Raw genomic sequence first — 12,438 nt, forward strand, 5'->3', positions numbered from 1 at the left:
TTTTGTGTGTGTGTGTGAGTGTGTGAAGGGTCCTCCTGGTTACCGCTGTTATTTTCCCTTAGCAGGGAGACCACACAAGCCATGGCTGAAAGGAAGCAGTCTGGCCAGCAAGGCGAGGAAGAAGTGCCAGCCTTCTTCAAAAACCTGGGCTCGGGCAGTCCCAAACCCCGACAGAAATTCTGTGGCATGTTCTGCCCGGTGGAAGGCTCCCTGGAGAACAAGACCATCGACTTCGACTCCCTCTCAGTGGGCCGCGGATCTAACAAAGTCGTGGCAAAGCAGAAGGATGTTGCCCACCTGGGTCCGGATGCTCAATCCGTCTATTCCAGGCAGAGCGCGAAGGGAGGGGAACCATCTGTTGATTTCGGGAGAAAGGTGGAGATCAGGACTGCCACTGGGAAGGAGGCGCTGCAGAATCTGAATGACAAGGTGGGTGCATATATGTGTGTGTGTGTCTGAGAGATCCAACGTGAACAGGCTGCAGAAGGGATGTATCCTTTCCACCCAGCAGTTTCTTGCTTTTATGTCACTTGCATGTGTGTGGCAGTCAGTGTCTTCCTCTAAGAAGCAGCATCTCTCCTAGAGCCTTCTTGCCAGACCTCTGCTGTTGTCCGCGTGCTCTCTGCAGGTGTGTGTATGTGCACAGGGAGGGCAGAAGAAGAAAGGATCCCCTGCACCCACAAACACCCTCCCTTTCCCCACCCTGCTTTCCTATTTGGTGATAGAGACAGACTTTTTTGCTTCTTAGACGATTCCCCCCAGCACAACGGTAGCAAAATGCCCCACCCAGCTCGTGAATGCAGCTCACGGGAACAGAAATGCAATTGTTAGCAAAAGAGCATCAATGAGCCTCCACCTACAGGGATCAAATCCCTGCAGGCTTCTTCCAGGAGAAACTCCTACCCCCTCCTCCCAGGGGAGGACGGACCAGAGTGCCCTGGCAGCTGTATTAATACCAATTTGGATCAAGGCCTTTGGCTACAGGGGGAATTTTTGCCTTAGGAAGGTCTAGGACTTTCATAGAAATGTAGCATTCTCTTAGAAACCCACTGAACTGCTCCCAGTCTTATAAGCTGTTTACTCTCTGTATATGTCAGGGTATAATAAAGCCTATCCTCTTCCTGCGGCAAAACCCATTCAACCCATAGGTCTCGCTGACCACGCACATTTACTTTCCTCGACAGATTTAAGCAAACTTTATTCACATCTGAGCCATGAAATGCTCTGGGTGCTTGTCTGACAGTGCTGACTCCTATGTGTAGGCTGGAAGAGCAGAAATGAATGAAGCACCAACCAGCAAACTGATAAACTTCTAGGATACTGGGAAGGAGTTCCTGCGAGTGATCCCCCAGTGAGTTTACAGAGCAATCCTTGCTTCTGGAAGCTGTTGCTAGGATGTGCCTCCTGATTTTTACTAGTGGTACGCATTGCATATACGAGGCAGAAGTCTGCCTGGAATTTATAATATGGGCTTACTCACTGCTTTCTCCTGCTTTGAGAAATGTGAAATATTACTAGGAGTGTTACTGGGGGCTGATCCTCCCCAAATCAGACCTTACTCGGCTTTTTCCTACCACAGTAACCTAAGAGCTCCATCCAGCCATACTTACATGTGAGAACAACTGCTGCTTATGGTGAGAACACAAAGGTAGGCCCTGATTTTCGGAAGTGCTTCGCACCAACCTTTAATTAGGAGTGGGATATGCTCCACGCTGCTTCAAACCTCGTTTGCCAAACCCAAACAAAAGTTTGCCACTACAGATGCCTGTGGTTTGATTTGACCGTGTTGAAGTGCCTGCTAATTGAGTAACATTCTGTGATTTATTAGTCTTGTTGGACTAACTAAGGTGCATCTCAAGAGTAAAGAGCACGCAGCTTTTCAGCTTGGGGAGGCAAAGGCTTTGCAATTCAAGACATTTTCTGGACTAATTTCAGACACTTTGATGTGGTGATGTCCTGCAGAACATGAGTATAAATGGGTGACATGGTAATTCAAAAAGATGAATTATTTTGTGATTGAAGGGTACCAATATAATAAAAAAACGTAAGTACAATATGGTGAAAAATCAGAAGTCCACACTGAGTGTTAATCACATTTTTGAAAAGGTGTGGTTTTTCACTCTGTTTTTCAAGGTTGTTGTATAAATGTTAACTGAGGGTATGAAATAATGGGATAGTGCAAACCATTTGAGTTATTTCTCATTAGCTTTCCATAACACTGGTGCCAATGGATTGTGTCGTAAGGGGTTGTGAGCATTTCGGTAAGTGCAGCCTTTTATTATAAATGTCTTGCTATGGATTGGCACTTTATTGCGGGAGCGTTTCAGCTGTGATGGTTTTCCGGCTGACTGCGTCTATAGCTTGGATCAATGGTTAGATCCTCAGCAGGTGAAAGTGGCTTTACTGTAGTGTAGTTAATAGAAATGCATTTGTGATGATAATCAAAGCTCAATGTATTTAAAAAAAAAGAAAAAGGCAAAGAAAAATAATGTTGCAGGAAGTGGCGTTAAAGGAAACAGTGCATTGAAATAATTCCAGATAGGAGTTAAAAGGCTTCTGATGTTTTGCAACTGAATTTGGCCCATTATTTTCAAACCTCTGCCTTAATAACACATCTGAAATAGGTTCTCCCTGGATAGACTGTACCCTGTTTCCATGTGAGAGGAATCTGAATTATAGTGCGAAGAAACAGTACGCTAATTTACATGATCTTGAATTTATAAGTTGCATAAATTATTTCACGATAGGCCAGAAGTCTTGCTGCTGCTTTTTCTTTAGCTTGAGGCTGACAATAGATGCAATTTTTATCAGTAGGTGTAACAATGTACAGCATGGTCCATGCTCTGTTTCAGCAACCAAAGGACCATATCGGGAGCTGATGGGAATGGGTGCCCATCAGCTGGAGAAATGGAGAGAGCTGCAAGTATTTTAGCCAGTGACTGTCTCCAAAGTGCCTTTAAAACACTCGTCCTTTCTGTCACCGTATAGAAAGATCTTGTATTAATCTCCACTGAAATAATTAACAAAACTAGATGGACAAGCTCTTTTTTATTTTTCCGAGGTCTTCACTGTCCAGAGGATAAAAAAAGGCATGTAATTATTTCACATTAAATTGCAATATATTGTTCTGCAGGCAAAGATAAGGGTAATCAAATCTCTTTGTGTCTGTCTTGTCTAGGGTATTCTATAGGCATTTATCATGGCCTGGCTTTATTGCCTCTGGGCCATGCTGCCTCATAATTCAGGGTTAAGATCATCTCTAGAGGCACCAGGAAGGTTCTCTATCTCCATTTAAGTAGCTCTTTACAGTGAAGCCTCTGGAGGCAGCATGACCTGTTCAACAGGTCTGCAACTCAGCAGATCTAAGGCAAGCTCTGCTGCTTCCCAGCTGCCAGGCCTTGGAGAATTACATTTCCCATCTTCAACTTTGTCATCTTCCCTGTTTAGACTGTGAATTGCCTGGTCCTGGAGCTCCTTGTTCGATGTCTGAGCACGGCTTAGTGCTTGGAGGCCCCGACCTCCGCTGGGCCATCGCTGTGGACCGACAAGTTCAGTTCCCATTGCTATTCTTGCCATTGCTGCAGTGATTCAGCTGGTTCCCCCACCCGTGCAACAAGCACTCACCTTTATATACCTCTTTTGCATCCCTTAGAGACAATTCATGGGCCTTTGGAAGGCGCAGGGCACTAAGTGTGGACTACTGGTCTAAAGCAACGGAGCTGGTCGATAGCTGAGAGCCCGATCCTTTGCCATGTAGGTTCTTGGGAAGGAACAGGGCTTATAATATTAAGAAACAGTGCAAATCACTGAAAGTAGCCATTTCTTAGACCCTAGCCATGGTTTCTATGAGATGCTAAACTCTCTCCACTGGATGAAAGGGAGGAGCAATGACAAGGATGCCCGAATGTCCCTTATCTGTGTTCCAGAAGTGCTGTGTTTGACTGTAGTGAAGGTCACAGTGGAGGCTGTGAGCTGTTAAGAGAGGAGAGCACGTTTTTGCCGTGTATTGTACAGCCCATGACAGAGCAATCCCTGTCTAGAACCCTAAAGGGGGCTGTCTCTTTCCTGATAAAATGCCACGGTAGTAAATTAACAGTGGAGCAGCAGCTTGGGCTTCTATAAGTTAAGATTGTGATGCACCTGAAACGGTCAGGACATTTCCTCTGAGAAACACACTGTAAGAGCAACAGTCTTCTTAGAAGGTTATTTCTGAATGTAATAAAGGTTTCCTGAGATTTTAAAGGAAATAAAATCAATTGGAAGGTTAATTTTAATTTGCAAATCAAACGGACATTTTTATCGACCTGTTTGTGCAGCTGGAAAGTCACTCTCGTCCTTCATGATCTCAGTGTGTGTTCAGAACTTAGGCTGCTTCTATGAGAACTTCAATGATTTTACCTCCTCACATTTGACCTCTATGGTCATTTCCATATAATGACACTTAATTTCCTCCTGTAAGATAATAAAACAAACCAAAGATGCCCTTTGGCATCTTTGTAATTTAATTTAATTTAATCTTTGTAATTTAATTTATAGTGATTAATAATGAATAGTTCTTTCATCACCTTTTGGGAAGGACAGATTAATTTCTTCTGCCATGTACCAGCTTGTATTTAATCCTCCCAACACTCCATAAGGTGCAGGGGCTCGCAGGATCCATGGGAAACTCAACTCATTGAGACTTGGAGCCGATGCAGCAATTGGCATGAGCAGAATCGTGACAGAGATTCATCTCCGATACCTCTTTCCATTGCATTTTAAAATATATATTTCCATTTGCAGGTTTTATAATTTCATAGCCAGATGTCCTTGTGGATAAACCTTTAAGAATTCAGTAGGAGTAAAATCACTTGGGTGTCGTAGAAATTCTGTGGGGTTTGCTGCAATTACACTAAAATTCCCCAGAGAAAGAGACTATTTTAGTAGTTTCTTTCCCAACCATCCACTAACTCCACACTGGGAATAAAATTCCTTGCTAAGTGCATTGTGGCAGTCCACAGAATCTGTGAAGTTACAATTCTGAGCTGATGGAAAAGGATTTATTTTAGCACAGATTATCGCTGGACACAGATTCTCATATTCTTGTGCCATTTTCCCTCTAGACCTTTCCGAAAGACAAAATTAGACGTAGACATCCCTTTAATGTGAAACGTGTTTCTGCTGCAAAGAGCCTGCACAAGATGTCCCGCAGCAGCTGGTACCCGTGCAGGAGCGGCTGACGGTCACTCTGTGTATCCCCTGTGCAAATATGGGTGTAGTTCTCAATTTTGTGCATTTCCTCCCATTCTGCCATTTGGGGAATGTCGTCAGGGCCCTGAGAAGTGCTGTTGTAGCATAATTGAAGGTATTTCTGTTGTTTTGCTGTCCCTTTACCACCGTTGTGACTCGGCCGCAGTACCTCGCTGCTCCTGCCGTAGCGGCTGCAGTCGGGCGCTGGGCTGGGCTCACCAGCCCGTCCTTCATCGCTTCCCTTCGTCAAAATTTGGCAAGGAAGCCTCGGCAGTGCTCGTTCTCTATAGCACCTTCTAATTTTAGCCGGCTGTGTGCATTACTTGACCTGTGGAAGACAAAGTGCACGGACACGATCTAGAAAGCCCATCACTTCCCGCAATCCCTTGGCAGGTAACGGCACTGCTGGGGACAAACCTGCAAGGATTTAAGCAGCATGTTCAACTCGCTTCTTTTAACCTGTGACCTGACTCCTGCCCCTGGGTTGTCTTTCTTCATTTAACTTAGAGGGGGAATTTATACATAAACTGTAGCTTTACCAAGGGGATGAACCAGGGTTTGTAAAACAACCCAAACGTGCAGGTGTACATCTCGGTGTTTTCTGGCTCTGTTCATTCTTGTTCTCATCCCAACATTGTCCTTTAGCTTCAATAGCTCTTCTCCTTCCCTCCTGATCACCTCCCCTCATGTGTGTTTATACAGTAGATAATAGCCATTCCGTGCCTTTGTTTAGCTAGGCTAAATAAGCCAGTTTGCAACTACATTAATAATTTTTAAATTATTTATCTGGACAAGCTCTTAGCTCGTCATTACAAGAAAAGAAAATCGGGCCGTATTAGCAGTTGTTATAATGGAGCTACACCCGGGAGCTCAGTTCTGGCCCTTTGGGTACGTGCTAAATCATACGGAAGTCTTTAAAATTTGGTGCTGTGTGGATGTTGGATATTGAACAACCGTGCTTTTCAATCCTTTAATCTCTTCGTTTGTTTTATTCTGTGCTGCTCAGGTTCTTGCAACTTGGTGATGGGAAGGAAAACTAAGTGTCATCTGAAGATTCGTTCTTACTTTCTGAACCTAGTCACTATGGGATTCGAGTTATGGAATGCATACCAAGTTCAAGAGCTGCTCTGAGTTAGGCCCATGTGCAGTAAGGGTTGCCTTTAAAATATATATTTTAAACAGCTATCTTTGAGCAGATGAGAATAGCTTTAGAAATGAGTGTGCTGATGACACCATCTCGTTAAAGGTGCTTCTATTTCTTCTATACCAACACTGCTGTTCCACAGCTTTGATGATAACGTGGAGAAATGACCTGAGCAAGGTCAGGGAGGCAAGTCAGTGTTGGACATGGTTTTCCACACCCACGTTTGTCATCTTTCCTCCTTAATTGCGTTGCTGTTGCCAGGGCAGGATCTTGAAATGGTGGCTGGCCTAAGCACAGATCAGATCAGCCTGACGTGTCTCCCAAACCCTTAGGCTGGGTTTGCTTCTTTGCCCTTTGGTAGCTCTAGGTGCTCTTTTACCTGGCAAGCAAAGGCAAGAAACTATTCAGATCTACAGTTGAGCAGGAAAGCTGGCATTAAAGAGAAAAAAGGAACAGTTGCGCTGTCTAAATTTAGAAATCTGGTGTAGACGCTTTCTTCCATGTTCTGAGCAAAAATATGCTGAGGTTTCAAAACTTCTTCCAGCACAGATCAGAGAGGGGCAGGATAACTCGTTTAGTATTGTCTATTTTAATCATTAAATCAAAATAAAACCCTACAGGCTAACAAATTAATCATTTTGCTACTGTCATAATCAGCCACTTTTTCATTTGTTACTAATTGGATATTAACTGATTGGCATATTAATCACTTAAACATTGCCTGATGCCCTACCTCTACCCAGAAAAAGCTCTTCTACTCCTTCCTTATAGCCTCCTGTGAACTAATGTACATAAAAAGTCCCGGTAGTCACCTGTTTGAACAGATGTTGCCTTTATAATGATTTCCTGCAGTAAAATACTGAAGGCTTGAATTTCTTAGGGGTTGGGCACGTTGCGTTTCATGGAACTACTTGGGTATGTAAATATCTCCCTGTATTTTGTGATAGGAGAAGCTTGTAGTTGACTTTGCGTGATGCGAGATTCACTCGTGACTGAGAGAAGGAGGTAAGTCATTGCCAGTCGTTAATTGTCTGTTACAACCTTCAAGTGGAAGTGGACTTGTGGTATTTTGGGTTGTCCAAAAGGAGCTTTGTACCTTCCCCCAGAGCAACCGATGTGTAAGAGGAACTGGTCTAAACAGATAATTCTGAACGGTTATCCACACTCTGGCCGTGAATCTCCGCATTGCACTGCTGCAAGCGCGCTCTAAATGATGAGGAAATATTTATGCCATTAATGCATTTCTTTCCTTGAAGTACCAGCTTATGGAGTTCAGGGACTGAGAAATTTAAGTCTCCAAGTGTGATTGAAGCATTGAACATGAAGTTTGCAACACTGGAGTAGTGAGAAATGGCCAGAGCGGCTGCAGAGGACAACGCTGGCCGGGCGTGTTGCTCTGATTCCACATTGCACTAAAGCTTCAGGTTAGTGTCCGCAGGAGCGGGGCTTGACCCCGGGCTGCATTTTCAGGCCGAGGTGCGGGAGAAGGCGCGCAGAAGGCACGGCAGACACGCTGGCAATGCAAAGGGCCGGGAGTGGCTTCAACCTTATTTTATTCCTTCCCCCCCGCACCTCCCAATTTGCTAATGCTTCCGAACAGCTTTCTGCTCCGGTAGCGCCACGAAGGGCGGGGTGGGACAAAGAAGATGGAGGGCGGCGAAGTGTTTTCCGACGACCCGGCTCCCCGGGCAGCCTCCTCCCCTCCCCTGGGCGACACACGGGTGACCGCAGCCCCCGCCGGGGCTCGTTGCGCAGCGCCCCGCAGGTGCTGGGCGGCGCCCGCCGCGTCCCCCCTTCCCACCGGTGCAGCAGCTCCGCTAACCCGCCGCTTTGCAGCAGCCTGGCGCGGGAGAAACGGGCGGGGAAAGGGCGGCGGTTCGGGAACAACCGGGGGGAAAAAACCCGGGCGGGTGCGACGCGCCGGGGGTGGTGCCCGGCCCCTCCCGCCCTCGGGAGCGCGCACTGGTCCCTCCCGCCCTCGGGAGCGCGCACTGACGTCCCCATTGCGCCACTTTGCATATCAGCCCCTTTCCCTCTCCCCATTGGGCGGTGACCGCGTCTCATTTGCATCCCCGCCAGGCGCTCAGCCAATGGCACTCCGAGTTAGGCGGCCCCCCGTCGGAGGGAGGGACGGGAGCGGCCCGGGGCGCATGCGCCGCTGTGTCCGCCGCTGTTGCTGGCGGCGCTCGCCCCCCCCCCCGCACGGCCGGGGCTGGGCTGGGCTGGGCTGGGTTTAGGCTTAGGCTGGGCTGCGCGGGGCTGGGCTCCGGGCAGAGGGAAGAAAGGGAAACGCGCAGGGGTGGCTGCTTCTCCTTTTCCTGCCATTGCGGAGAGCAGGGCTCGCCTCCCCGCCGCGCCCTCCCCGGCGGAACCCCCCTTGGCTGGCCCTCCTAGTGATCGCATTGATTTGGGCTTGGGGGATTTATTTATATTCTGGTTTGTTATATATTTTTTTTTTTCCGGTGGAGGGGCGGTCGGGGAGCAGTTGCTGCACGGGAGACAATAGAGATACAACAGCCGCCCCGCTTCTCTTTAAAAAAAAATACATTATTATATAAATAAATTGGGGAGTGATTTCCCAAGATGTCTTATCAGGGGAAGAAAAATATTCCACGGATCACGGTGAGTGGAGTGCACGGGAATAAAAGCGGGGAAGGGGGCGGGGTGCGCGGGGATTAAGCCCTTTGTGTGCTGGGAGAGCGATGGCCGGGGGTTGTGGCAGGATAATAAGATCAGGGTCTAATGCGGCGCTTCCTGCGCTGCAGCGCGGCTGGACCCCCGGGGGGGGGGGCACTGAGGGGTGCGCGGTGCTTTAAGCGGGGTCGAGGATCCGCGGGATGCTGCGCGGGTTCCAGCAGCATCGTTCGGGGAGCGGAGCGCGGTGTCACCCCCCCCAACCCCCGGAGAGCAGCGGGGACAGCGGTACCTCCGCCCGGGGGGGCTGGGGATGGAGCCCCCGCCGCCTTCCTGCCCCAGCCCGGGTTGGGGGGGATCGGCCGGACCCCCTGCCCGGCGGGCTGGGGATGGAGCAGCGTTTCCTTTTCTTCCCCGAGAAGCTTCTCGCAACGCGCACGTTTCATTCCCCGCTGCTCCATGCGATCCTGGGGGAAAAGGGAAGGAGCCGTTATATAAACCCCTCCCTTGATGTCGTTCTTGGGGGAGCCGATTTAGGGCAGGTATTGCAGATCCAAGGGTTCTAACTTTTCATTACGTAAGGCAAGATATTCGCATCTAACAGACTGTTACAGCCATTTATTATTAATTTTTTTGACACCGTTTTTCATTATTGGCGGCGGCTCCTTCTCTCAGCCCCACGGACACACCCATCCTAGTCCTTCCTCAGCCTCGGAGGCAGAAAAGTGAGCTCTGAAATGGAGCTTTGAACTGTGCCATTTGTGCAGGAGCCGCTGGGCTGTACAGTTACGTTTTGAAAGATGTTTAGAAAATGCAGGGGATGCACAAAATTGGTATGTGATAAATGGAGCATCCTCCTTTTTTTGGCGGGGGGAATAGTTGCTCTCCAAGAGTCCAATGGCAGAGAGTTTAAAAAGATACCTACGATTTAATAACGATTCAGGTTACTGCTGAACCGCTGTCATGGGCCAAAAGTAGGATGACGCATTTTTCTTATGACTGAATGCTCTGATTTACGTTGTGTGCATCCAATGCAATTCCCCTGTAGAGGAATAGAGAAAAATCAGTTCCTGGTCTTATTTGCTGTTGTATAAACCCAGAATTGATCTACTGAGACGAATGCTTGAAGAAAAAGGATGATCAACGTCTAGCTGTCCTGTTTTGTCTGCATTAGTAGGGTAAATAGATTCAGATTTAGTGGCAGGCCCCCGCACGGCTGCAAACTGTGTGTGCTTTTGTCTTCAAGGTGGTTGAAACCAGCAGAAGGATTCTCGAAACGTTCAGAGCATCATTAAAACGGTGCAGGCTGCATTTTTGTTGGTCACTATGTATATATATTTTTTCCTCTCTCCCAATTGATGCCCAGTGCATTCAGACTTGGGCTGTCAGTGGCATCGATGGCCAAACTAGCGGATTTCAGTAGTCGGCGGCCTTTTTAATAGCACAAGGCGTCTGCACTAGAGGTGGCCATAAATACTGCAGTGTTTCTGGCCATGGTAAACATGTAGGACAGTTTGCTGTAGCGCCTGGCATTGAAAGACATTCACGCCCCGAGTTAATTCATCCAGGCTTATTGGCATTCACAGCAGATCCTAAATTTAAATCTTGGGGTTTTCTTTCTTTGTTTCTTAAATTGGTGGCGTTGTTCAGGGAAACTCTCCATTGCAGCAGTAGGAGGAAGGAGATGGAAAAAAGGAGGGGGAACGAGAGACACTTAACATCTCGTAGATCGTTAGCAGTTATATAAAAGATGGATATAACGGTATAAATCGGTGGCTGATGCAATTCATGGAGCTGTTTTGGTGTTGAAAGAGCCGTGTCAGCTTGTGTCAGTTGAGAATCTTCAGTTTGACTAGAAGCCCTTTGGGAAAACGCCTGATTCTGTTCTTTGGTTCGACCAGTGAAGCTCCAGCTGGAAATAAGGGCCCTGAGCATCACTCTTTCTGGCTCTTATGTCTTTGCTGTAACTTCAAGGCGCCACCAAGTTCACGTCCTGCTTTCCACCCCTTCTTGAAGGCGGCTCTTGGTTTCACCAGCCCTTGGCTGTACTTTGTTCTCTTACAAAGACAATTTGGGGAGGGGGAAAGAGAATCAGAGTGAGTACAAGTGCAGACATAAGGGCCAAGGTGTATTTTAAACTGAATGCTGCATAAAATAAGTGTGCTTTGCTTTGACTATACATATCTGTAATGTAGGGAATGAAGGAACCGGAGGAACATAGCAGTCACTTTTAACTTCCAATCCAGAGCACTGCAGAGTGTGTTTCAATCACTTATGGCTACTGCAAAAAAAGATACATTGGATTTTTGGCCTCAAAATCTCACAAAAACAAGATGTAACCTGGTCTGCAATAAAAACACGTTGCCTGATAGCTGCCTTGTTATAATTACCGTTCTGTTCCTGCCAAAGTGTCTTCTAATTTGAGGAAATGTTAATAACTGTTTTGAAATCCTTCTCTTAAGCTTCATTTGCTAATACGTGCTAACTTCCATCTGATTACGCGGTAGTGCTCTGGAGAGGCGGTAGAAGTATCCACCGCATCTAAACATCGCTAAGTTGGACAAAATGAGTTTGTTTGTGTTGTGTAGCCCCTGGCAACAGACTTTTGCTCCATTTCCCTGACAGCAGTTGACTCACGCTTGGCCAAGTCGTGGCTCCAGTGCGTGGGCGCACATAGGAAACTTTACATACGACCAAGGCAGAGAAAAATACAATTGCGGCTATTACGCATCCATCAAAGTATTATTGAATGCTTTTGTTGTAGGTGATGGTGGCGGACGGCAGGTACGAGTGAAGCTGCCGAGTAGACAAGCCCGCTGGATCCCAGCTCCTGATCTTTTTGGATCATTAGCGTGATGAAAGGACTTGCAGATGAAATAAAGTATTTTATCTTTCCAGTTGAAAGCGCGGCGGTTGACTTGTGTTTTGACACGCGCTTCTGAATAATGCAGAGGTTGATTCCGTCTCTTTTATCTCTGAAGTGACACTGCAGACTGTCAGCTTTCTCACACAATAATGATGGGTTGTTGTGTCCTTCTTTCTTGCAGAGTGATCGCCTCTTGATCAAAGGTGGTAAAATAGTTAATGACGACCAGTCTTTCTATGCAGACATTTATATGGAAGATGGCTTGATAAAGTAAGTGGAACCTGCTACCGTGTTACGATTGGAAATGTGCAGAAAAGTCCTGCAGATTAGCAAGGAATAACTTGATCAGTGAACTGTATTAGATTGCAATGACAAAATGAGTATTTCTTGTATATCCTGGTGTTTGATGGTGGAACTTTAGAAACAAGATGTTAAATGAGATAAACAAGTGGGCCAAAACCCCATTGTTATTAAAGCGTAGGTCAAACGAGGTACTTACACATGCTTAATTTTAGCCATGTCAACAGCCCCGTGCTGAGATGACACATGTGTTTGAAGTTATCTG

The 12,438-nt window shown here is 46.9% G+C and overlaps 1 protein-coding gene across 9 annotated transcripts in view; it reads left to right on the top strand.

The window, feature by feature from the left end:
- The window catches only part of DPYSL2 (dihydropyrimidinase like 2), a 66,475-nt gene that overhangs the window by 19,306 nt on the left and 34,731 nt on the right, over positions 1 to 12,438 (top strand). For 5 of the 9 annotated variants that reach the window (XM_065041040.1, XM_065041039.1, XM_065041037.1 and 2 more), the window contains 2 exons: positions 63 to 429; positions 12,055 to 12,143. In XM_065041040.1, the coding sequence (XP_064897112.1) occupies positions 82 to 429; positions 12,055 to 12,143 (437 nt within the window). In that variant the 5' untranslated portion in view covers positions 63 to 81. Of the gene's footprint in view, positions 1 to 62; positions 430 to 8,535; positions 8,996 to 12,054; positions 12,144 to 12,438 lie in introns of those variants that run through there. The other 4 variants (XM_065041042.1, XM_065041041.1, XM_021280907.2 and 1 more) reach the window with 2 other exon arrangements.

This window comes from Columba livia, chromosome 25, assembly GCF_036013475.1.
Source record: "Columba livia isolate bColLiv1 breed racing homer chromosome 25, bColLiv1.pat.W.v2, whole genome shotgun sequence".
NCBI classification, from domain to species: Eukaryota; Metazoa; Chordata; class Aves; order Columbiformes; family Columbidae; genus Columba; species Columba livia.